The 27335-nt window shown below is 44.5% G+C and overlaps 1 protein-coding gene across 2 annotated transcripts in view; it reads left to right on the top strand.

Annotated features, from left to right (window-relative positions):
* Positions 1-27335, top strand: part of GNAO1 (G protein subunit alpha o1) — a 352130-nt gene that overhangs the window by 287710 nt on the left and 37085 nt on the right. The window contains exons 5-8 of one of the 2 annotated variants that reach the window (XM_075940405.1): positions 2017-2145; positions 8118-8247; positions 18055-18208; positions 23368-26146. In XM_075940405.1, coding sequence (XP_075796520.1) covers positions 2017-2145; positions 8118-8247; positions 18055-18208; positions 23368-23555 — 601 coding nt within the window. In that variant the 3' untranslated portion in view covers positions 23556-26146. Of the gene's footprint in view, positions 1-2016; positions 2146-8117; positions 8248-18054; positions 18209-23367; positions 26147-27335 lie in introns of those variants that run through there. The other variant, XM_075940404.1, reaches the window with a different exon arrangement.

Here is a 27335-nt window from a genome sequence, read left to right as displayed (position 1 = left end):
AATGTGTGGGAGAGGCATGTGTAGTCACATCCCCCTCCCTAAAACACCGAGGAGGCAAGAGGGCAGAGGTGGAAGGGAACGCTACCTAGTGCAGAGCAGTGGCTGCTCTCTCCAAGGCATCTGCGCTGCACCAGGCAGTGACCTAGGCAGGCAGCCTATTTGGAGGCTACCTGGGAGAGGACAGCGCGTCCCCCCGTCACAAAAACCATGCCATGGGGAGGAAAGGAGAAGAGCATGGGAGGCTCTAGGCAGGAACAAATCACATGGCGGGTGCTCTGCCCTTTATCTCCCACCCACTAGTTGTGCGTGAATGTCAGCAGTTGCAAGCATGAATTCCTATGAGCTGTGCTGAACACGTTCCTCCTTGACAACAGGTCCAAACAATTCTGCCAAGCCAGCTACCTCTGCTATATTTTGACCCAAGGTAGCTGTTGATTAGGGCTTTAATAAAGTTACTTAAACTCAGGAAGAAATCCACCTCCTATCCCCTGGTGTCGTTTAATGCATTGGTGAGCTTTTAAGTATCCCTGTGATGCTTCCAACATTGGCCATTGCAAGATGGGATGTCAATGGTCTGTTTCTTTATGGTAAATCCTATACAGCAAAGTCATCACTACCTACACTATTAGTGGGTGGGTATTACCTGCTGTTGCAGAAAGTTAAAGAAGTGACAGGAAGCTTTACCTGTGTTCTCCACAGAGTACTTTTGGTAATATGAATTATTTTAAACATTACTGTGTCAGGACATTCCAGATGGACCGCTCTTTACCTTTTCACATTGGCTGTTGAACTATTTCTCTGACTATCCTAGGAAATTATGTTCCTTGTGCATTTTACTTGTAGCAGCATAAAATATTTGGGTTTTGCCTCCTAAAGCCTCATAAACTGAATGACTCAGGAACCAGCAATCTGCACCAAAACAAAGCAGTTAAAATAAAAGATGCATACAGTAAATGAGCCAGAGGCTTACTCAAGTATCCTAAAACTTTATGTTTTTTGCAGCTTTTTTTGCTAATTCCTGCATGCACAGGGCAAGGCAGCCTGCAAGGAAACTCTGCTATGCCCCTTATAATGCAATTACACTCCATTTTACAGCACTCGGATGCCCCAGTTAAGCAAAACAGGACAGGTTTCCAATGCCATTATGATGTAGCCACTTCCATGCTACCCAATGGGAGCCAATGCTGACAGCAAGCCCAGACGGTGGATGCCACGGTGCAGGCCGAGCCCCATGGAGTAGGGCTGGGTTCAGAACTGCCCCCACCCCTCCATCCTGTTGCAGGGGCTGGACCAGGAAACTCCCCTCCCAGCTCCACCTACCCGCAAGCCCCGGGTGAGTTTTGCTCGGGCCATAGGAGCCAGCCCAACCCAGCCCAGCCCCACCCATCTAGGCTGGGCAGTGAGCAGCAGCAGCTGTTGGTGAGGGCCAGGAACAGCAGGTGGAGGGAGGCATGCCCCAGGCTGCAGGAGCAGACAGGAGGGAGTGTGAGCGCCAGCAGGGCTTTAAACTCAAGAATACGATTTGAAAAAATATATAAAAAATGAGTATTAAGTAAATGCAATAATATTCTACAATTATGGACTCCAATGTGATGCCAGAAAGCTTTGTTATAATATGCAGAACCAGTTTGAAAATACTGGTGGGTTTTTGAAAAAGCTATTTGGAAGCTCTTCAAGCCATTTTTGTTAAATGTGTGCAGAGTACCATGCATAAGAAGGACCAGCTCAAGACTGGATCAAGAGACTACTGCAGTACAAAGAGAAAATATCAGAAATACATATTTAACAGACTACACTCTCTGGAGCAAGAATAATATCAAGCAGAATATGGTCACTTGAATTTCCTGCTTTCAGTTTAGTGTGAAATCTAGTACTTGAGCCAGTGGGCTTGTGGGGGGGGTTGGTTTTCCAAGAGACAATTCTTTGATATAAACAAAATACAAACTCACTGAAAAATTAGATTGACAATAATTAATGTGTATTTTACTCTCCTGTGGTTTTCTTTTCCTTTTATAGCTACCTAGACAGCTTAGATCGAATTGGAGCTCCAGACTACCAGCCAACAGAGCAGGATATCCTTCGAACCAGGGTCAAAACAACTGGCATTGTAGAAACCCATTTCACATTCAAAAACCTCCACTTCAGGTAAGTCTCATGTGAATCCATTGTTGTGTTTTCAGGCAGTGCAAATATCAGCATTGTGTGACTGCAATCATATTACCATGGCCAAAAGTTCTCCCACAGTATTCTGTACACTAGTTTCAGACGAGTTAGTCTACACAACAAGTTTTTTTGGTAGAAAATATGCTAATGAGAGACTCATTAGCATAAGTCGTAACATCGTTAGCTTATTTTCTGCCCTTTCTTTTTGTGCAAGGGGTTTTTGCGCAAAAAGCAGTGTGGATGGGGGTTTTTTGGTGCAAAAACCCCATTTTGCGCAAGATCCTTATGCCTGTCCTGGAGAGGCATAAGGATCTTGCATAAAACAGGGTTTTTGCACACACAAAAAAGTCCACGCTGTTTCTTTTTGCACAAAAACCCCTTGCTCAAAAAGAAACAGCAGAAAATATGCTAGTCGCGACTTATGCTAATGAGGGACTCATTAGCATATTTTCTGCTGAAAAAACTTGTAATGTAGACGTAGTCTAACAGGAAAAACTTAAAAAACAACAAATAGTAGCACCTTGAAGACTAACAAAACATGCAGATGGGTTTTGCCCACAAAAGCTCATGATACCATCTTCATGTTTTGTTAGTCTAGGTGCTACTAGACTATTTGTTGTTTAAGTTTTTCCTGTACAATAAGGGGCTGTGTCTACATTGGCATCCCTTTCCAGAAAAGGGATGCTAATGAGACACTTCGGAATTGCAAATCCGCGGGGGATTTAAATATCCCCCGCGGCATTTGCATTTACATGGCTGCCGCTTTTTTCCGGCTTGGGGATAAGCCAGAGAAAAGCGCCAGTCTAGATGCGATTCTCCGGAAAATAAGCCCTTTTCCGGAGGATCCCTTATTCCTACTTTCAAGTAGGAATAAGGGATCCTCCGGAAAAGGGCTTATTTTCCGGAGAATCACGTCTAGACTGGCGCTTTTCTCCGGCAAAAACCCCGAGCCAGAAAAAAGCAGCAGCCATGTAAATGCAAAATCCCCCGCGAATTTGCAATTCCAAAGTGTCTCATTAGCATCCCTTTTCCGGAAAGGGATGCCAATTCAGACACAGCCGGGCTGTGTCTAGACTAGCAAGTTTTTCCGCAAAAGCATGTGCTTTTGCGGAAAAACTTGCCAGCTGTCTACACTGGCCGCTTTGAATTTGCGCAAGAACACTGACGATCTAATGTATGATTGTTAGAGTTCTTCTGCAAATACAATGACTCTCCTGTTCAGGAAAAAGCCCTCTTGTGCAAATGCTTTTGTGCAAGAGGAACAGTGTAGACAATTGAGAACCGTTTTGCGCAAAAAAGCCCCAATGGCGAAAATGGCGATCGGGGCTTTCTTGCGCAAAACCGCGTCTAGATTGGCACGGACGCTTTTCCGCAAAAAGTGCTTTTGCGCAAAAGTGTCCTGCCAATTTAGACACTCTTTTCCACAAATGCTTTTAACAGAAAAACTTTTCCGTTAAAAGCATTTGCGGAAAATCATGCCAGTCTAGATGCAGCCTAGTTGTTTGGCTGGCTGCTATCTTTCACCCCAGAGGTGGTTGCATTTCTGGGGTACTAGCATATGGTATGTAAAATTGTTTGTGGGGGAGTGTAACACAGCATGACTCACCACCACAGGCACCTCCCGCTGGACAGTCAGGAAATCAGCTCTTCAGCCCTGGAGTGTCCCCTTTCAGCTGCTGTCACACCTGTTGCTACCTGTTAATGTTCCCACCACTTTGTTGGGATCCACCACCCATCCATCTGAGTACTGCCCGGGTGCAGTATCCTCCCACTCTGAGGTCTTTCACACTCTGGGAACCCCCAACTCCCTATGACCACATTGCCTCAGTGACCCACTGCCAGTCATCATCTAGCCCCTGCAAACTGCAGTCTGAAGTGGCCACTCATCATTGGCAAGAGGGTGTGGACCTGCTGTCTTTGCTGCCCTGGCTGCTTCTCTACAGCCCTAGTACACTCAGGCCCTGCAGCCTGGGAGCATGCCTGGCCAAAGTTTCCCCAGCTCTGCATGCCTTTCCCCAGCCCTGCTCTAAGTCAGGAAGCCTCTAGCTTCTCTGGCAGCTAGGCCCCTCCTGTTTCCTAGACTGAGTCTATGTCTCCACCCTCCAGGAGCCTTTCTTTATACTGCCCTCAGCTGGACCCTAATTGGCTCAAACTGGCCACAGCTGCTGGCTCCACAGCTCCAGCCCTCTCCCAGGCCGGGTTTTAACCCCTTCAAGGGCACCAGGTCAGACACCCCATCACAGGGAGGCAGTCCCTCTTTGTGACTCAGCCTGGTCACTCTTCAATTTCCACCTTTCCAGGGTAACAGAAAGTCCCAACAAAAATAAGTGCCTGGTGCCTGCATCTAAAGTGCTGACCAATGTTTTATGGCCAGTGAGCCATCCATCTTTCTTAGAGCTTTCCATCTTCCATATCCTCTTCCCAGTGGCTGGTAGAGGAACCCTGGCCTACTTACTAAACTGGATTCTAGTCCAAGAACCTAGGAGAACCAGTCTAATTCCATTCCTACAAAACTGCGTGCAGCCACCACTCTGGGCTTCTTCCTGCCAAGCCTTGTCCTCAACTCCTCTCCCTGCAAGAGGCTTCTTTGTTCCTGCAAGGTCTTGTCACACCCTATTTCCAGGCCAGTGACTTCAGAGTTTCTCCCTTCAATCCTCTTCTGTTCCAAACTTCCTCTTTGTATACCACCACCCAGCCCTTCCCCCGCCGGATTTCATCAATAACTACCCCTCACCCACGCCCCAGATGGATTGATTGGCCTCTCTGGCCCATATTAATCTTTTCAACACCTGCAGGACGTAGGCACCAAAGCACTACTTGCCTTGGCATACAAACAAAATCCCTTTTGTGCACGTTGTTCTGCATTTTCCCATTGTGAGGGGTTCCCTGTCCCTTTCTCTGAGGCCTCTGATACTTGCCGGTGTGGAGGCATGACACACGAGTGAGCAGACAGTGTCCCAATCTAGAATGGCGTATGTTCATAAATGTAAAAACACTTGTTTTTACATTTGTTGTCTACTCTACCTGTAGAGTTTGCCAGTGATTCTGCTCTCAAATGCAGGGCAGATGGTGGTTTCTAAGACCCCCACAAAATGAATGATACTGAGAGTTCAGCCTCTTAAACCCCTAAAGGTATGTCTACACTACAAAGTGAATTCGAACTAACAGCTGTTAGTTCAAATTAACTTTGATAGGCGCTACACATACAAACTGCTAGTTCGAACTTAATTCGAACTAGCGGAGCGCTTAATTCGAACTAGGTAAACCTCATTCTACAAGGACTAACGCCTAGTTCGAATTAAGTAGTTCGAATTAAGGGCTGTGTAGCCATTTAATTCGAACTAGTGGGAGGCTAGCCCTCCCCAGATTTCCCTGGTGGCCACTCTGGGCACCACCAGGGAAACTCTTCTGTCCCCCTCCCGGCCCCAGAGCCCTAAAAGGGGCACGGTCTGGCTACGGTGCCCATGCCAGGTGCAAGCCTGTCAGCACCCAGCCAGCAGACCCTGCACCTGGCACGGCACGAGCCAGCCACCCGCTGCCACCCAGCCCTCCACCTCTTCCCGGGACCAGGCTGGTGGCTCCCAGGAGCCTGCCCAGGGCCACAAGAGGTGGGCGCCTGCCTGGTCCAGTGCGGAGATCGTGGACCTCATCCACGTTTGGGGGGAGGCCTCCAACGTCCACGACCTCCGCACTAGGCACAGGAAAGTGACCGTCTAGGTCAGGATAGCTGCCAGCCTGGCCACCAAAAGCCACATGCAAACCCAGGAGCAAGTTTGCATGAAAATCAAGGTGGTCAAGTGAGACCCCCGACCCTGAACCCTGAGCTTAGAACATAAGAATGGCCATACTGGGTCAGACCAAACGTCCATCTAGCCCAGTAGCCTGTCTGCCCACAGCAGCCAACACCAGCTTACCCAGAGGGGATGGACCGAAGACAATGACCAAGCCATTTGTCTCGTGCCATCCATCTCCAGCCTTCCACAAACAGAGGCCAGGGACACCATTCCTACCCTGTGGCTAATAGCACTGCATGGACCCATCCTCCATGACTTTATCTAACTTCTCTTTAAACTCTGTTATAGTTCTAGCCTTCACAGCCTCCTGTGGCAAGGAGTTCCACAGGTTGACTATTTGCTTTGTGAAGAAGAACTTTCGCTTATTAGTTTGAAGCCTGCTACCCATTCATTTCATTTGGTGTCCTCTAGTCCTTCTATTATGGGAACTACTGAAGAACTTTTCTTTATGCACCCTCTCCATACCACTCATGATTTTATAGACCTCTATTATATCCCCCCTCAGTCTCCTCTTTTCCAAACTGAAAAGTCCCAGTCAGTCGTCCAAACCCCTGATTATTTTAGTTGCCCTTTTCTGAACCCTTTCCAAGGCCAAAATATCTTTTCGGGGGTGAGGAGATCACATCCGTACATAGTACTAAAGATGTGGTCGTACCATAGTTTGATACTTCCCCTCCTCCTTCTTCCCCTGGCTTCCCCCTTCCAGCTCCCTCCTCCCAGGTTTCCCCCTCCCCTCTCCCACGCTCTCTCTTTCCCTCTCCCACCTCCTTTTTCCAGTCTCCCCAGAGGTTAATCCTACCCCACCCAGTTTGTTAAATAAAGAGAGTTTCTATTTTTGAACACACGTGTCCTTTATTTTTTACATCAAGAAGAGGGGCTAAGGAGGGGTAAGTGGAAGGAGGTGAGGGAGGAATGGGGTTCGAGCCCCCGATGAGGAGGACTGGGGTGGCTCTGCGGGCTCCTGGGGGTGGAAGCTCTCCTGCAGCCCCCCGACTGACACTCCTCCCCCCCCGGATGGCAGCCTGTGGCAAGTGCAGCCAGGCTAATGGCCGAGTGCTGTGATGTGCCCAGTGCGGGCACTCAGGGCACTCCAAGCCAGGACTGCTTTGCAGGCGGGGAACCCCTGAGAACTGTCTGTCCGGGGTGGGGGTCGGGTCCCTTTAAGCACAGCCCTCGGCTAGCCTGAGGCAGCAGCTCCACACTCTAAGTCCTAACCTGATGCACTGGTTCCAGCCAGCCTTAACCTCGGTTCAGGGTCCACTCAATGTGGACATGCTAGTTCGAATTAGCAAAACGCTAATTCGAATTAGTTTTTAGGTCTAGATGCACTAATTTGAATTAGCTTAGTTTGAATTAACTAATTCAAATTAAGTTAGTTCAAATTAGTGCTGCAGTGTAGATGTACCCTAAGATACATGCAGATTTCTAGGGCTCTCATGGAGGTCCCTTGCCCAGGCACTGCAAAAATACTCCCCACCATCAGCACCCAAGACCCTGGACAGTCTTCAGGAGTTTTGCTGTCATGGGTTCCCCTAATTGCTTTTGCCCCTAGAACTCCTCCTTGAGAATATAAGAATACATAAGAATGACCATACTGGATTAGACCAATGGTCCATCTAGCCCAACATCCTGTCTGCCGAAAGTGGCCAATACCAAATGCCCCAGAAGAAGCCATCACAAGAGGTATTCCTTATGTGATCCCTCTTCTGTCGCCCATATCCAGACAAACCGTCTAGGGACACCATTCCTACTCATCCTGGCTAATAGCCATTGATGGACTTAACCTCCATGAATCTATCTAGCTCTTTTTTGAACCCTGTTGAAGTCCTATCTTTTACCACATCCTCTGGCAAGGAGTTCCAGGGGTTGACTATGTACTGAGTGAAGAAAAACTTCCTTTTGTTTGTTTTAAATCTGCTGTCTATTAATTTCATTTGGTAATCTCTAGTCCTTATATTGTGGGAATAAGTAAATAACTTTTCCTTATTGAGGAGAGAGGGGTGCCAAACCTCAGAGAAGGAAGAAGTGTGAGCTACTGCACAATCTCTTGTCCTATGCTAGGAGCCTCCAGAGTGAGTACTTAGAAATACAAAAGGGATGAGCCATATTTCCCTTTGTTAATAAAGAATAAATGAAGAGACGTCCCTGTTTCATGCACAGGCTGTTCGATGTGGGAGGTCAGAGGTCAGAACGTAAGAAATGGATCCACTGCTTTGAGGACGTCACAGCGATCATTTTTTGTGTCGCGCTGAGTGGTTACGATCAGGTGCTCCATGAAGACGAAACCACGGTGAGTGCTTATAGGGCAAGTCAGGCCCCGACACCTCCTCACTGTTCTCCTGCATAGCCTGCCATCGCTCAGGGATTGTCTCGTGCTCTGTTCCTGGTTCGTATCAAATCAATGGACTTAATCACACATCTTCCCCTGACTCTGAAAGGGTGTAGAGATCCTTTCTTTCCCCAATCCCTGGAAATTAAGTCTTCCAATGCCCAGGTTGGCATTAACCCTGGTAACAGTTTCTTGCTCTGATTGAGTTATGATGTCATCTTTTCTCTCAAGCTGATCAGTGCAAATTGCCATGGGACATTAACAGAATTCTTAACCCAGAGGCTGTGTCTACACTGGGCCACTTATTCCGGAAAATCAGACGCTTTTCCGGAATAAGCTGCGAGCTGTCTACACTGGCCCTTGACTTTCCGGAAAAGCAACGATGCTCTACTGTACAAAATCAGCCGCTATTCCGGAAAAACTATTCTGCTCCCGCTCGGGCATAAGTCCTTATTCCGGAACACTGTTCCAGAAAAGGGCCAGTGTAGACAGCCCAGTAGTCTTTTCCGTTTTAAGCATTTCCGGAAATTCATGCCAGTGTAGACACAGCCAGAGAGTAGAGTGATAAGCAGTGACTAGGCACTTTCGAAAACAAGCATCAGGAAATAAATAAGCAGCGTTTGGAATATGCAGACACACACTGTTGTTGAAACACCACAAATTCCTCAGGCAGATTCAAGCTATTGGGGTAGGTTTTAATGCAAAAGAAATCCATTTTCATGAGAAACTGGAACTGTTCGACTCTTCAGTGGAATTTGTTCTATGAGATGGGATTATCTTTTATAATTTCTCAGTTATACTAGGCCTGAAATATGGCATGGAACTTGGAAAAAAGAGAAATTGGGATCCACTAGTTGCCAGATGATTGTGTGGCACCCTCATTAAGCTGAATGTGTTAGATGTATACACATATGAAGGGGGAGATGGGCATGCAATAGGAAAGACACCTGTGCAGTTGGGGAGATGGGCTATCAATAACAGAAATGGCAAGTAGTTGTAGGAGTATCCAGGTATTGTCTTTTAAAGGGAGTTGCAGTTGCCCAGCATTGAAGAACCAAAAGTCAGAACTTCATAAATGGTTTGTACATGCCCAATGTTCAACAACACCATGGAGATGTTATTGTCACCAGTTTGTGCAGGAGACTAATGTGTATTCCCTCTTTCCTGTTTGTAAAGGATCAGAAGTTAGAATGGACAAGCACTGGTGGGGAAGGATTCTAAAACAGCTTGTAACTTGCAAGCAATAATGTATCAATGAAAAGACTTTTGGGGCACTGATATTTTACACCTTCTAAGTCAGATTCATGTGCTCTGGTGAAAAGACCTCCTGCATGTTGAAATCCTATATTGTGTTAGTTTTTGTTACATTAATACCACAATTTAGTCTGATACTATTAACATCCTCATCCCCTAGATCTACAGAGTTGGATTGAGGTTCTAGATCATCCTACCTCACTCACACGCCTCCAGAAAACATTTAGGATGCACCAGCTATTTTAAAATATCTGTATTAACTAATAACCCTTTCTGTACATGTGTTTTCTGCTTCCTATGTATCTATAGCCCAAGATCAGAGATATTGGCTGGAATTTTCAAGAGCCTCTGGGAGTTAAGTGAAAATCAAAGGGAACTGGGCACCTAACTCTGTTAAAGCTCTTTAAAAATCCTGCCCATCAAATGTGCAGTCAATTTTCTGTAATAACATTAGCGTCATCTGCTATGCAGATCTAAAATAATAGGGTATGGCTGCTCTGTTCTGTGTTTGTGAGCCACATGTCTCCATAGCTTTCAAGAGACATTCATCTACTGAGAAGGTGATGCCCCTTCTGGAATAGGACATCTGCCAGTCACACGCTGTGGAGGAACATATGCAGGTGGGGAAGGACTCAATTAGAAAAAACACCTAGGGTCTAATGTGCACTGATGCTGATTACTGCTTGAAGTTGTTGGTGCTCAGGACTTCTGTAAATCAGGTTTATGTTGTCTCTCATTAGGTGCCAAAAAACAGACACTCCTGAAATTAATGGCCACTTTTTAGTGCTTTGGTCTTAATCTTGTCTTATCATCTATAAAATGGGGATAACATTTATTTACAGGGGTGTTTTGAGGCACTGTTATTTAATGTTTGGTGCTCCCCCACACCACCCATGTTCGCAGACACATCAATGACCTCCCTAACAGAGAACAAACATACAGTGTTGATTCTCAATGGGAGCTCTCCCTAGTGTTTTATTGGGATTTTTAATTCACACTATAGTCTCTGAAACCCAGGTGCAGGCAGGAACAGCAGCTTCGGTAACTCCATTTGCGCCACACTCTCTCTATTAAGAATACTAGTTTTGGATTAATCTGAGGTGCAGGTCTTGAACTTTTTTCTGTGTAAATTTCTTTTTACAATTCACTCCCTGGTACTTTGGGCAACAGGAAGAAAGACACAGATTCTGGCCATTTACGCTTTTTAGCATTTGAATGAACAGCTGTGCATGCAAATGAAAGAGAGAAGGTGGAAGAGGCAGCATTTTTTTACTGAACCAACTTCTGCTTTTGAACTTCCATACTGTGATGTGAGAAACTACTGTCTGTAGGAATTTGCTACATCCGATAGTTTTTTTTACAACAACCACTTTTTACAATCCCTTACTGCTACAGGTAGTAAATTCCTACAGGTTTCTCAGTCCATGTCAGACCCCCACATATCCTACCAAGAGACATACCCCTGTCAGCTGGAAGAGCCCCCGGCCTGCTGAAGCCGCAAGTCTGCATGGAGGAGTCCATGTCCAGCTGAATCCATAAAAGAGTCCACTTCCAGCTGCAGTGTAGTGCAGCTAATCAACTTTTCAGACCCCAAGCTGCCTGGAGAAAAGTGTCTCTCAGAGTCTCCTCCAGAAGAAGCTATTGCAATGCCCCGTGCAGGCTCCAGGGCAGCTGAAAAGGCCAAATATTTGCTATTCTTCTTCCTGGGTTCATAACTAATCTCCCTGCACTCGAGGGAAGCTGAATAAGACATACCGCCTCCTCAGTCTGCAACCTGCTTGGGGTATAATAAATCATAAACTTTCCTCCAAAACCCTGCAACCAGGGTGCGGGAGGCTGAGCCTTCCTGGCCTATTATGCCTGCTGTCCATGGGTCTAGGCAACCCTGCACACAAACTACCACAATGCTGCAAAGTGCAAATTAAGTGCAGGTTAGCCTACCTAACTCTTGTTTAACCTAACTAAACAGCTCCTGCTGAGTTCAAACACAAATAGTGATTTAAGAAAATAACAAATTCATTACCCTCGGCCACTTCTACAACTCCAATCTCCCATGCAAGTGGCGTGCTGAAACACCGTTTTGTCAGGAACAATTTCACCTAAGGCTTTAGTCACCACAATCTCCTTCTTTGAAGTATGGTTCTGCTTTAAACAACTGTCTCCTAGGTCAGGTGATTTAGCCCTTTGTGCATCAGCCACATCTGCCACCTTTATAGACAAAAAATGAGTTTTTACTGCTTCATACTTGTTAGCACAAGGGCAATAAACTGGATTGTGTTCTTTCTTACACTTCATCCACAGAAACCTTTACTGCATTCCCATCACTTAAACCTGTGTCAAACCATTGAAGGTCCTGAGATTGCTTAGATGTCACTTAAGGACATAAAATAACTTGCAGAATCTGGTGATGATGCATGAGAAAGAAAGAACCCAGCTTTTGAGTCAGATCTGAAAACAGATTTGCAAAGGTGGTGCTTGGAAAAAATATTTTTTCCTTGTAAAGTGAGTAAATCATTGACAATAACCATGAGAGCTCACACTGCCAATTTATATTTTTCTAAATAAAACTGTACATGAAATTGACAAAATTATAGTTACAATATAATCAGTCTGTATCTAATGAACATCCTGGATTTCTCTCACAGGGGTCAAATGGGCAACCAGCTGACTGAGGCAGCAGTACCTTGAGTTCTCTCTCTGTCAGGGTACATCTACAAAGCAACATTATTTTGAAACAACTATCGTTATTTTGAAATAACTTAGTCTGCGTTTACACAGCAGGCAATTATTTCGAAATAATGTCAAAATACTGTCAAGTTGGAGGACTTCTTACTCCGACTCCTGTAACCCTCGTTGTACAAGGAATAAAGGAAGTCGGAGGAAGAGCGCTCCATTTGAATTAAGTGCTGTGTAGACACTCTCAATTTCGAAATAAGCTGTTCTGAAATAAGTGATGCAATTGGCGTAGCTCAATTTGTGTAGTTTATTTTGAGTCAAGCCCTGCCGTGTAGACGGACCCTCAGTGAGCTAAACATTCCTGACAGCTTCTAGTTTTAGGCCAGTCCTATCAGATGAATTAGGCTGAAGCCAGGAAGTTGGTACTAGCTAATTCACTGGAGAGCCAACTTTTCAGCAACAAGTTCATTTGGGCACCTTGTCAAAGAGGAATGGGCAAATGAGGCAAGCCTTCCCCTCATCGTGAAACCTTGCTTGAAGTTCAGAAAAGTTGATCATTTTTAATCTACTTGTCATGACCCTTGTTTTAAAAACATGCCGCTGTTCTCTGTTATTGCAGCATGTAGTACGCGTTGTAGTGTTTGAAACCACTACTTTATAGTAGTTACAATTTTCAGTAAGGGATGCCACTCCATGTCTGTAGTTTCAGCCAGGAACAGTAAAATATACAATCAAAACCAAAAGAAAAGCTAGTCCTTTTGCATGTCCAGCTCAGCCAAAACGAATAATCTTACGAGAAAGTTTCTTCACATGAAATTTCTTGACCTTAGGAATCTAAGCTTTGCATACATAGCCAATCTAAACTTCCTGAATCCAGCCAGGCACTACTCCACAGTCAGCACATTCAAAGCCTTCTTCCATCCAACCGCCTGTCTGTGCAAGGTGCTGAGTGTGCTCTACTCCCAGAGCAGTAGGATGAAAAGTAGAAGTAGATAAACACAATGCTGTCAAAGCTCCACTGATTTCATACGTATTATATAGGTAAAGCCAACAAAGCAAAATTAAATGGTATGCCAAGTTTTCCCCTAAATCCTCTCATGCGCTGTTCATAAAAGCTTTCATAAAAGGTGGCTCTCAGTTGCCTATGCCAGGCAATGTACATCTACTTAGTCCGTGACTAGAACTGGCAGGTGCAGCTAAATACCAGCACTAAATTCATAATAAAAAGAGGACAACACACAGTTCCTAAGTGACTGAGCAGCTCAGTGTATGGTAATGTAATGGCTTTCTTAATCTTAGTTCCTTTATATCTAGCTGGTATATGAAGATACCGTTGGTGTCCTAGTTTACTGAATGTGTAACACATTTACAGCCTGGTGCACTTGACCTTAAGTATGCATTACACTTGGGCTGCGTCTAGACTGGCAAGCTTTTCCGCAAAAGCAGTTGCTTTTGTGCAAAAACATGCCAGCTGTATACACTGGCCGCTTGATTTTGCGCAAAAGCACTGACGTTCTACTGTCCGAAATCAATGCTTCTTGCGCAAATGCTTTGACGTTCCTGTTCGGGCAAAAGCCCTTTTCCGGAAATGTTTTTGCACAAGAGGGCCAGTGTAGACAGCTAAAAACTGTTTTGCGCAAAAATGCCCTGATGGCAAAAATGGCAATCGGGGCTTTCTTTTGCAAAACCACGTCTAGATTGGCACGGACGCTTTTCCGCAAAAAGTACTTTTGCAGAAAAGTGTCCGTGCTAATCTAGATGCTTTTTTCCGCAAATGCTTTTAACGAAAAAGCTTTTCCGTTAAAAGCATTTGCGGAAAATCATACCAGTCTAGACATAGCCTTGGACATTTAACCATGTCACTCATTGAGTGCTAGTTTCTGATGTGTTCTCCTGGCTATGAATGTGCAATGGAAATTTAATTATACCACTCATCCATTTGCTTAGAAGCAAAGAGCAAATCCACAGGTCTTTGGCATCTGTAGAAAGTATAACTAGAAGCTATGCATTGGGAAGCAGAAGAGAAATACAATTTTTGTTCTGATGCACAATAGTCCTGATCAGGACAGTAGCAAGCTCAGAGAAGCAATCATCTCTTCTTTGCTAGAGCACAACATAAGAAATATTAACTGCTGAATTTGAGATCTTCTGGCAGGAAACAAGGTGAGAAGTGCTAGAAGAGTTTCTTTCCTTCCTGCTCCACCAACATAACAAAGCAGTTGCATCTAGAATGAAGCATAGTGCAGTACAAGAGGTGGACATATTAAGAAGAGTCATTCAGTTAGACACAGGGAGATGTCATGTCATGGTTTCCCATGGTTTCCCTTTTGCTCCCAATCAATACAACAAAAGCACTGTTGAGATAATGGGTGAAAGAACTCAAAAGAGTAGTGGCAATATGCAGCAAAGCCAGAAAACAGATCTTGTATAATATCTGGATTAATCCTGGTGAGACAATATTCATTCCCCCTGGGGACTCCGTGAGAAATGTCCAATCCTGGCTCTGGAATCTGTAGTGAATAAAGGAATGTTCATTCTAAGTACTGTTTTCTAATGGTGTTTGCCATTTAATTCTTTCTGCTGTGCATATATGTAATGGTGACATAAATTACTGTTACTCAAGGAGTGAATGCCATTTTGATGAAAATTTAAAGGAAAAAAAACCACCATGGGATTTTTAAACACTTTGCAGTGAGAATATAAGAGCACTAGCTAAAAAGTCCACCTGATGAGAAGGCCTTTGCTCTGTTTATAAACCAAGACTTCTGTGTTCATCATATATTTACCTTATCTGCTTTGACTGCAGTACTGTGTGAACGCTGATGTTTTAACCTGTTCTGATTGTTTTTTAATTATGGTATAATTATGATACAATGAACAGAAGGGTAAGTATCATAACAGTCCCAAATGTATGGTCTCTCTTCATTTAATCCCAGAAGCTGTGTTTACATCTTGCTAGTAGACAATGACACAAATAACGTTCTGCAAGGGACTTTGGTTAAAAATGACTATGTTCCTGCCCTTTTCCACCCTCTGTCCTCTTCTTTCTCCCTTACAAAGGGTATTGGAAAGCCAAGGTTCATCAGAACAAAGTCTTGTCAGGTTTTTACAGGTTTATGATTTCGATTCCACCTCTTGGCAAAGGCGAACGGTGTTCTGTGTCCTCTATACCACGCAGTAAAAAGAGAGGGGTTAGTGCAATATTCTCAGGTGACATTTAAAAAAGAAAACAAATGAGAGTTCATCCAGCTAAGGAAAGGGGTAGTTCTATCCTTCTGTGCGATTTTGAATTATACGCAAGCAAGCCTATTCCATGATTGCCTTAACTCATTTACAGGGGATCAACAGTGTAGTCACTATTCTCTTGTAGCTTGCACCATTAAATTACAAGATGCCTTCTTTCTAGCATCTTCAAGGATCCAGAAAAAGCAATGGAGTCCAATAAATTAATGATTAAGTTTGTAGCTACATCATCATGACACGTCATTACCATATAAGTTGGAGGGAAAGCAATCCAATTTAATAGAAGCCACAACTTCTAATCAAAGATATGTGGTATCAATAAAACAGTAATGCTGCAATACTAGTGCTTCATTTGATGCTATATCTCATCACAGGTTCAACTATTTCCCCCATCCATGGAATCATTTGTATCTAAATAAAATGTTCAGTGATCATTCAAGTGTATAGATAGAAGGGAAAGTGCTAACAACAATGCAGCCACTGTATGCATGGGTGGCAAGTCACAGGGCCAGGACCCAACAGGGTTGTGGATTCGCTTCAAGACAGAATCAATTAGGGATAGATAGTTGTTTTTATTAATCTCACTACGTCACTACTATTACAGGCTTAATGCTGCCCGATGGTTACACAGCTACTGCAAAGTAATACAACAATCAACATAGGCAAAGCAATGCATATAAGAGTAACAGGCACTTGGAAATGCTTACGCCCTTTCAGGTCTGCAGGGAGTCCTGTTCTGGTTACCTCGCACCTGGCCGCAGTGGACTTGGCTCCAGCTAGGGGGATTCAGGACACCCTTTCAGGTTTAGGTTCCTGGTGGAACTCAATGGACATGAGACTCCCTACACTAGTTAAACTGCAGTTGTTTATCGGGTGTGCACGTACCTGGCTCAACACCATTCTTATCACTCTTATGGGCTGAGACGGAGGTCAAACTTATTTACCACATAGTAGTTTCCCAGCTCAAGGCGTGGGTTAGAGCTGATAAAGCCCAGCTGCTGTTTGGGCTTGCAGGGTCCCAGGCTATGCTGAGCTGGGTACAGCAGGGTTGGAAACTTCCATCCCAGGCCTGCTGAGCTGCAGGACCCACATATGACTTTCATGTGACAGTGGGACTCAGCAGGAGATGTAGACAAGGAGTGGCTACTGAATGTGCGTTGTACTAAATGCAGATGGGTTGTGCCACACCCACCACTGAAATGATTTACAGATGAGGTTATGCACCACTTTTGTATCTAGCCTATTTCTTGTATTCGTTGTAATAGCTGCTAGTCTTTGAGCGTTGGAGGAACTGGGCGGCATTCTCTGAGGTGCTGCCAATGGCAAAAACCAAGCAAGCAGTCTGGTCTGTAACCTAATTTGCCTTTGATAATCCCATGACTCTTTGGGTGTGCTTCGTCCTCATTATGCCTGCTTTCTCTGCTATCCCGTTCCCGGTTGGGAGGTTGCCGCGCAATCGGCGTGCGCACTCCGGCTTCGGCCTCTTGCTCCAAACAGCACCAAGCTTCAGCACCTTCACAACTTTTCCTCGGCCGTCTGACCTATCTAACCAAACAAAGGCCAAAAAATGAGATTTTGAGAGACCCACCAAATTTGGCAGGTATGAAGCTTCTCTTGAACCAAGAAACATGAGTTAAGAGTTGAAAGCAGCAGGGGAACATGACACTACTGGTTGACTTTGCCGTGAGCTCTTTCCACCACCATAGACTGCGTGGCGGACCTTGCAACTTCCTAACCAATATATTTAATTTCTTTTGTTTTACCTGTTTCTGTATCTTTTTTGTTGTTGCATGACCTATAACTAAAAAGCTGCCTTCCCCCTGTGTGTATATTTGAACGCTTGGTTCCTTTACGGGCAAACAAGCTAATATTCTTCCTTGAGGCATGAGCTAACATAACGAGTAATCTGCTGACTTGTAGTTTGGTTGTTCTTAGATACCTGCTGTTATAGATTTTCCCCATACACACTTTTTTTTTTTTTTTTTTTTTTTGCTAGATGCTTTTGGTTGTACTATCTTTCCAAAGAAACCCACACTTTAAAAAAAAGACAAAAACCCCACTAAACAAAATAACAAAATAAGGCAAAGGTCACGGCAAGGTCATTAACGAGAAGATGTCACCTTGCTGTCTGCTTACAACTCTGGATTAATTCAAGGATCTCACCAGTCCTTGGTTAATGTATCCAACTGTGTGCCATACACACACAACAATGAAGTGAAAAATTTTAACAAAAGAACATTTTAAAAAACCTGCATGACCTGCACCTACACATAGATCTGACTAAAGGGCAAAAGTAGCTTATCTTGACATGCATGGTGCATGATAATTTATATGAGCTGAAATCCTGTAAACTATGCAGTTTGCAAAATAAACAGCTCTATGTAGTGAAATGCCCTTGTTACTAACTGTATGTCAAATATCATATGGATTGCATCTGTGTATGTACATGTTCACCTGTATGTATACATAAATTTATTACATATGCTGTAGTTTTTATTTTTTCCTCCTCAGTTTAGATATTTTAGATTTCCCTACATGTTGAACACCACACGATCACTGTCGTTAGCCTGATATGTTCTCTCCTTTATATTGTAGAACCGCATGCATGAATCATTGAAGCTGTTTGACAGCATCTGTAACAACAAATGGTTCACAGACACATCCATCATCCTCTTTCTAAACAAGAAGGACATATTTGAGGAGAAAATTAAGAAATCTCCATTGACTATCTGCTTTCCTGAGTACACAGGTAATGAAAAACTAGACTTCCTTTTTAAACCAATGCTCAGTCAGGAGACAGAAGGCTCAGGGCAATGTCATTTGCAGCTTTTGAAATCTAGGTTGTTGGCTTTTTAGGGTACATCTCAGGCAATGATCATAAAGGTTCCAGTCCTGCAACCCTTAGGCAAAATTCTTGTTGACTTAAAGAGAAAGTTTTCTTTGAATAAAGGTTGCAGAATGAGCTCACAACAGCTTCCACTGTCTGACATGGGCTGTTCAATGGCGCATATGAAGTATGTTGATGACGTAAGCCACGTCCCCACTAGCATTAAAATGACCACACATGCCACTAACTGAGCCTTTGTTGGCAAGTTCAGCAGGAAGGTCAAGGCCTGAAAGAGCTCTCTCCTCCAGAAGCTGAGCCTCTATCTGAGATTCATTTGCTGGGCATTTTGGGAAGGGTTGAAGAACTTGTGAATAAATGGCAGTATAAGCATTTGGGAATATGACTCTTTTCATGAGTACTGTGATTCCCCAGAAAAGACTCAACTGGCTACTTAACCAAAAAATAAAAAAGTGATTCCAGCTTGAGAAACACACATTATGAAAGACACATGCCATGCCATTAACAAATAAAGCCAATGAGTCCATAACACCAGGCCACTCCATTTTCCCTGATTCAGATAGCCAACTCTGTTTTTGTATGCCAGGGTATGTGTACACTACCACCCTAGTTCAAACTAGGGTGGTATATGTAGTCAATTGAAGTTGCAAATGAAGCCCGGGATTTAAATATCCCGGGCTTCATTTGCATCTTGCCGGGCGCCGCCATTTTTAAATCCCCAGTAGTTTGGACTCCGTGCCCGTGGCTACACGCGGCACGGAGTAGGTAGTTCGAATTAGGCTTTCTAATTCGAACTACCGGTACACCTCATTCCATGAGGAGTAACGGTAGTTCGAATTAGAAAGCCTAATTCGAACTACCTACTCCGTGCCGCGTGTAGCCGCGGGCACGGAGTCTGAACTACCGGGGATTTAAAAATGGCGGCGCCCGGCAAGATGCACATGAAGCCCGGGATATTTAAATCCCAGGCTTCATTTGCAACTTTGATTGACTACATATACCACCCTAGTTCGAACTCGGGTGGTAGTGAAGACATACCCCCAGGCATTAATAATACTAATACCTGGCTCCTATGTAGTGTTTTTGAACAGGAGATTCTGTGTTATACCGGTCGTCAGACTAGATGATCTAATGGGCCCGTCTTGTCTTAAAATCTATGAATCGCAAAGCACTTTCAAAGAAGTCAGTATAATTGTCCCCCATTAACAGATAGGGAAACTGAGGCACAGAGCACTGACGTGACTGCTGAAGGTCACGCAGCAGATTCTGTGCTAGTTCAGTTCTATCCGCTAGGCTGCACTGACACTAGTTGTTACCCACTGGTGCTACTGGTCCCTCTCTAACCCAATCCTGAGAAGATACAAGTTGTTATAGCCACTGCTCACTGAGCTGGCACTTTTTAGCTGAGCCCGTAGCTGCACAGATTGTCACTGTAGCTCTAGAGGTCCCCAGTGTCAGTTGTCACAGTGATATTAAGCATTTTGATACAGATGTGCTTAATATTAAATGAAGACGGACATTAGATTACCCTGGAGATCAGAACTGAAGAGCTGCAATAGCACAGCATGCAGGAAGAACTTCTTTTGCCTGGCCGCCTCATGCCTGACCTATTGATGATTAGAACACTTCCTCCTGCAAAGCTAGTGGTAGTGCTCAGCTGCTCCATATCTTGCTGTCTTCCACAAACCTTCATTAAAATTCTGAGCTGGCATAAATATAAACCTTTGCAATAATGAATTATTTAATCTTGCTGGAAACATCCAGCTGAATCAAGCTGACAGAAAGAAAAGCTGGTCTCTTTGTCAGTCAGCGTGGTTGTAAATAGAGTATGCCAAGATGGGGCTTGCCAACGAATTATGAACAAGAGCTCTCCCTATCTGAGCACTTGATTCCCACTATGAACTGGCAGAGAGGAGCCGTCATTATTTCGCTGTGCCAAATGGTAAACACATATTGAGCAGAACTGGTCCCTTTGTATTTAAGAGAAATTCTGCAGCTTACTGTTGCAGAGAAGGGTCCGATATTTTGGTGAGATACAGAAACAAATCTGACCAAGCAATAAAGCTAAATCATGACTTGACATTTCAGATAACAAAGGATTTTCTGTACTCAAAGTCTATCAGAGCAATTTTGAATGAAGTTCTAAGGTGCTCAGGAATGTTCAGGCATATTGTAGAATTAATTATGTTGCCACAGAAATTCTCCACTCTTAAGTTATTTCTAATTACATGGAGATGCCACTGGTAGGTAAATTAGAACAGAATGGAACTTAGTTTTATAGAGGCTTTCATGCTAAGGAAAGCATCTAGATCCGTTGTGTCCAACACACTAGCTACTAGCCACATGTGGCTATTTGGCCAGTTGAGTGTGGCTCGTTACCTTGAGCAATATGGCTATTTGGCCAGTTGAGTGTGACTTGTTCACTATAGCAGTAGCCACTGTAGTGGTTGGACTGGTTGGACACCACGGCTGTGTCTAGACTACATGCCTCTGTCGTCAGAGGCATGTAGATTAGACACATAGGCAAAGGCAAATGAAGCCGCGATTTAAATGATCGCGGCTTCATTTACATTTACATGGCTGCCGCGCTGAGCCGACAAACAGCTGATCAGCTGTTTGTCCGCTCAGCGCACTAGTCTGGACGCTCCCCTGCCGACATCAAAGCCCTTTGTCAGCAGCCCCGTTATTCCTCGTGGGATGAGGTTTACCGGGGCTGCCGACAAAAGGCTTTGATGTCGGCAGGGGAGCGTCCAGACTAGCGCGCTGAGCGGACAAACAGCTGATCACCTGTTTGTCGGCTCAGCACGGCAGCCATGTAAATGTAAATGAAGCCGCGATCATTTAAATCGCGGCTTCATTTGCCTTTGCCAAAACAACAAATCTACATGGCTCCGTCGACGGAGCCATGTAGTTTAGACGTACTCCACAGTTCCCTCTAAGTTTTGCCATCCTTGGATGGAATACATTTTGTTATGTGCACTGAGGAATGTGCAGATGGAAACACATGGGCTACATCTAGACTGGCATGATTTTCCGCAAATGCTTTTAACGGAAAAGAGCATCTAGATTGGCACGGACGCATCCGTGCCAATCTAGACGCGCTTTTCCGCAAAAAAGCCCCGATCGCCATTTTCGCGATCGGGGCTTTTTTGCCTAAAACAAAATCTGTCTACACTTGCGCTTTGCACAAAAGGACTTTTGCCCGAATGGGAGCAGCACAGTATTTCAGACAGTAGGAAGTCAGTGTTCTTGCGGAAATTCAAGCAGCCAGTGTAGACAGCTGGCAAGTTTTTCCGCAAAAGCAGCTGCTTTTGAAGAAAAACTTGCCAGTCTAGACGCAGCCATGCTGTCCACTGTGAGCAGCTATGGGTGGTACCGGAATCTCTGCTGGGCAGCCACCCAAGCGCTCAGCTCATAGGGAACACCATTGGACACCACAGAGCTCGATCATCACTTAAGGAAGAGAAAAACAAATTTGGCTTTAAGACCCGTTGAAGCGTCCCAGTTCTGGGCATGGTTGGCATCCAGGCTGGTCCCTCTCATAACTCAGAGGAGGATGCTCAAGATTGTTCTAAATTGCGCCCGTTGGCCATAGCCTCTAGGCACTTTTCTGGCAGCTGGGAACGTCTGGGATGTAAGGAAGCCCACACTTCTTTTCCCCATCCACAGCCTCTGGGCCTGCAGCCAGTAGTGGGGTAACATGGGAGTCAGAACATTGGTTCTACATGGCCATGTTAACACATTGCTGGAAAGCAGGCTCCTCGCTCAGGCTCCAGTTCAGCAATGCACTTCTATACGGGCTTCACTTTCAACACATGCTCTGAGATTTAAGCACATGCTTAAAATTGAGCTCATGCCTCAGTGCTCTGCTGAACTGGAACTTCTGGGTCAAAGTGAAGATGTGCATGGGAGAAGCTTATTCATATCGTCAAACATTCATCTTGAAAATCCCACAGAAAACAAACTGCCAAAGAAACCCCGGCAAGCTAGCCCTGGGTCATGGTGAAAATGGAAGGGACTCTACTGCTACAGAGAATTAACTGAGGAGCATATAAACAGGCAAGGGGAGGGGTCAAGATCAACACAGTGCTTTTACTACAGTGTAAATCACGGGCCGGCAAATACCAGCTCGCTGGCCAGATCTGGTCTGCGAGGGTTAGTTTCTAAAGGCTATGTCTAAGCAATTTTCCTCTTCCGAAAGAGGAATGTAAATGAGCCCGATCGAAAATGCAAATGAAGCACAGATTTACAAATTTCACGCTTCATTTGCTTAATCGCATGAGAGCTCTTTTTCAAAAAAGGGTTTTTTTAAAAAGAAAACACAGTCTACACAGGGTTCTTTCGAAGAAAAAAACCCTTTTTCGAAAGAACCCGTACTCCTCATTTTTTCAGGAGTACGGGTTCTTTCGAAAAAGGGTTTTTTTGAAAGAACCCCATCTAGACTGAGGTTTCTTTTTTTAAAAGCCCTTTTCCGAAAAAGCGCTCACACGCGATTATGCAAATGAAGCAAGAGTTGTAAATATGTGCTTCATTTGCATTTTTGATCAGGCTCATTTACATTCCTCTTTCAGAAGAGGAATGTAGTTTAGACGTGCTCTAAGGTGCCACAGGACCACTCGTTTTTGAAGTTACAGACTAATATAGCTATCCCTCTTAGATCCTTTCCAGCAGAAGCAGAACCACAGAACACAGATGAGGCGGCTGGGTGGACATTAAACCCCGGTGGTGCCCCACATTTTTGGGTGCCCTACACAACTGTGTATTCTACAATATGAATAAGGATGACTCTGATTGGGTTCACACCATGGAATGTTTTACAGTCGGGAAAGCATCTGCTCCTATGCTAATTTTACATTAGCATAATTCTGTTATCTTCATTCTTGCATGCAAGAGAAAGGTCAGACCCATAGATTGTTGTTTATAGTGTCCAGTAAGAGCTAGCAAAGTTAGGACAATGATCTCATGCTACTAAATTCTCATTGCCTTCAACTAAAGCAGATTTGGGTCCTGTGTTTGGGATTGTTTTAATGCATGCTTTCCTTTCTTCTTGGCTTCTCTCATAGGCCCTAACTCTTTCACTGAGGCTGTGGCCTACATCCAGTCTCAGTATGAGAGCAAGAACAAGTCCCCCAACAAGGAGATCTACACGCACATCACCTGTGCCACGGACACCAACAACATCCAGTTTGTCTTTGATGCTGTTACGGATGTCATCATCGCCAACAACCTGCGTGGATGTGGACTCTACTGAACCCTTCTCGCTGCTGATTCCATGCATTCCAGGAAACGCTTGTCCTGTCAGGTTGAAGGGTTTCTCCATTTCCCCCCACAAGATGAAGATAAAGAAAAAATTACATAAATCCCTCCCCTCCTGCTTCCAAGAACCTTTGCAGGAAATTCTGCTTTCCCCTAGGTATCACTCCCTCCTCCTCTTCCTTTTTTCTTAACCCCTTCAATGTCTCTTTCCACCATTCAGTTTTAGGATTGGCAGCCAGTGTTCATAATACCTTAGTGGGGACAAAGAGAGTCCCTAAAAATGTATTTCAACTACCAAAAAAGGCTCATTTTAAAAAACAAACATCAATTTTTCAAAGACTTAAATATTTAACATCAAAACAACAGTTTCTTCATAATCTTGAGGGATTAATTCTCTCTGCTTTTTCTTTCATTCTTTCTTGAAGGTCTGGATGCAGTTTGGAGGCACATTGTGACTCCGGTTTCTACCCAAAGTTGAAAAGGTCAGGTTAGGCAGAGTTTGCTGGGTGGAGTGGGGAGGGTAAATACTGAATGACTAAAACAGGCAAAGATTTGCTGGTGTCTTTTACTAAGAAAGACACAGTGTCAGAAGCTACTAAGCATTGTCTAAAGGCATTCATTACCAGTAACAGTTTTACCTCAAGCTTTCACAATTAATGCTGAAAATATGTCTCTAGCAGTTTTCAATAACCCATTTGTTACTCAAAGTGTCTCCTTATTCTCTTTGCTTGATAGTATAGAGTTACTGTACTATAAGTGGGCAGTTTCTGGACGTTCGTGTTAACCACAGGCATGACATGAGATATTAGTGGTAAGAATTGCTCTGCACAACGTTTTGAATAGTTTATATTTCCTAATGTAGCTAAAGGAGTGTGACTATAGTTGGAAAAGGAGAGAGAGAATGAGAGAGAGTGCATGTGTATTGACTGCCGGCATCAAGGGACATACTAAAGGTCCCTCAGAGGTGACCAAGATGGGAGAGACATTGGAATGAGTTCTCCCTACATTGGGGCTTTGTTAAATGCAGTTCTCTAGGAGCTAAATATAGCTGCCTGATTCAGTGTCAGCCTTGCCCTAGCATTAGAGCATATGAGGGGGTGTTGTAACTTATTCCATTGGCCTAAAGGCCATGAGGAGCTTTAGGCCACTAGAAGACTAGCATGGAGAAGTTGTGTCACACCATGCCCTCTCCTCTCTCCTATGTGGGTGCACAGGAAGGTGGCTGACAAAGAAACCGGCTGTGCCAGGTTTGCATCAGCAAGACTTTTCCCTTCGCAAAGGGACATTTCCAAGTGGAATCTGTCCATTTTGCCCTACTGGAGTAGTACAAAATGGACAGTGCTGACCATACTCTCTGATTCATCTCTGGCCCCATAAGGGGATGCTATAATTTACTCTCTTTGAGGTTTCCAGGTTTTCTAAAGCTAAGCATGAGTATGTGCGTGTGTGCTGGGGAAAACCAGCCTGCCTTGTTGATTGTGTATGTGTGTGCATACACTGTTGGGGAGTCAATATTTTACAAAGGTCTTGGGAGCCACTCAAAAGCTTCATAAAGTTCAAGTTTCATAAAAGAGGTTTGTTTGGGTTTGGCGCCAAGGGATTTGGAGTGTGGGAGTGACTCTGGGCAGGAGGTTGGGGTGGAGGTCCAAACTCTGTGAGGTAGTATGGGGCAGGAGGGGGTCTTATGGCTGTAGTGTGGGGTCTGTGAGACAGTTGAGGTGTGGGAGGGGCTCATGGTTGGGGTGTGGGTGTCTGCAGGGGAGTTAGAATAATAGAATCATAGTTAGAGACCTCAGGAGGTCATCAAGTCCAGCTCCCTGCTCAAAGCAGGACCAACCCCAACTAAATCAACCCAACCTCTAGGGATGGAGTTTCCACCACCTCCTTAAATAACCCATTCCAGTGCTTCACCACCCTCCTGGTGAAATAGTTTTTCCTAATCTCCAACTTAGACCTCCCCCACTGTAACTTGAGACCATTGCTCCTCGTTCTGCCATCCACCCCCACTAAGAACAGCCTCTCTCCATCCTCTTTGGAATCTCCCTTCAGGAAGTTGAAGGCTGCTATCAAATCCCCCCTCACGCTTCTCTTTTGCAGACTAAATAAGCCCAAATCTCTCAGCTGCTCCTCGTAGGTCATGTGCTCCAGCCCCCTAATCATTTTGGTCACCCTCTGCTGGACCCTCTCCAATGCGTCCACATCCTTTCTATAGTGGGGGGCTCCACATGTGGCCTCACGAGTGCCCAATGGTGAGTTAGTGTGTGGGAGCAGGGTATGGGGCACGTATCTGGTGCAGCTGCAAGCTCCCCTTTGGTGGTGGTGTGCAAGGGGTGGCCCTGCACTAGAGCTTGTTTCCACTATTGGGTGGATGGACACTGACACTGCATCAGTTTAGCAGGGCTATTGAAAACCCATTAAATCAACCACCAATTGGTTAGTTGTCAATTCCAGTACACACCAGAATGAGATTAATAAGGGGAGTCAACAGGAGAGTTTCTCTTACCAACCCAGTGTAGTGTGGACCCCGCAGAAATACATCAATGGGTACATCTAGACTACATGCCTCTGTCACCAGAGGCATGTAGATTAGGCTACCAGACATAGTAAAATGAAGCGGCGATTTAAATAATCGCCACTTCATTTAAATTTACATGGCTGCCGCGCTGAGCCGACAAACAGCTGATCATCTGTTTGTCGGCTCAGCGCTGTAGTCTGGACGTGCGGGTGTCGACATCAAAGGTATTTGTCGACCACCCAGGTATGCCTCCTGGGATGAGGTTTACCTGAGTGGTCGACAAATACCTTTGATGTTGACACCCGCGCGTCCAGACTATCGTGCTGAGCCATGTAAATTTAAATGAAGCGGCGATTATTTAAATCGCCGCTTCATTTTACTATGTCTGGTAGCCTAATCTACATGCCTCTGGCGACAGAGGCATGTAGTCTAGATGTACCCTAAGCTACATCAACTTGAATTACGCGATTACTGTAACTCATGCTTCATAGTTTAGATCAACTTCCCCATGTATTGTAGGCCTGCTCTTAGGGTCAGCTTTATGAAGGTATTTATGTGCCAAAAGATTCAGAGTGACTCCTAGTGGGATTTTCATCCCAATGTATCGAGAGTTAGGCATGTCCATGTTTTGGAAAATCACTCTAGGCTCCTAACTAGCTTTAAAATTAGGGTTCTAAATACTTTTCTTCTTCAGCAGTACCAGAAACATGCAGTTCACTTATGCTGTTGCTTAGCAACATTGCCATGAAGAGCCATACTAGATTTTGTGGAACATCTTTCAGTTTTCCTTAATGTTGGGCCTTGACTTAGAAAATAATTTACAGCTACTTATGAGGTAACTAGCAGTTCCTCAGGAGAGTATTCTCTACTGCTCTTCCCAGTGATCCAGTGGACATCTCCCTTTGGTTCTTTCAGATGAAGATGTCAAATGTTCACTTCTTGTGGAGAGGGACTGAGCTGATACTAAGATAATATAGCTGTTGGTAGCTGTCAGGACTGAAATTAGGAAATGTCAAAGGAGGTAATTTTGAGTGCAGGGGAGTTTAGATCCAAGGATTAAGCTTGGTCCATTATAGAAATAACAGCCAACCACAAAGTTCAGATATGGATCCAAATTGTTCCACAGGTTAGTCGTGTTCAGCTCTGGGGTTCTCTATAGGGCTTATGTCACAGAGCTCTATATGTCGACATGCACAGGTGCGTACCGCCATTTTTAAAGTTCCCTTTTCAGTGTAATGTTTTAACTATGTAGATGATGCA

The sequence above is a fragment of the Pelodiscus sinensis genome, chromosome 12 (genome assembly GCF_049634645.1).
Source record: "Pelodiscus sinensis isolate JC-2024 chromosome 12, ASM4963464v1, whole genome shotgun sequence".
In the NCBI taxonomy this organism is placed as follows: Eukaryota; Metazoa; Chordata; order Testudines; family Trionychidae; genus Pelodiscus; species Pelodiscus sinensis.
Note: the sequence above shows the minus strand (reverse complement) of the source record. Positions and strands in the feature narration are given on the sequence as shown.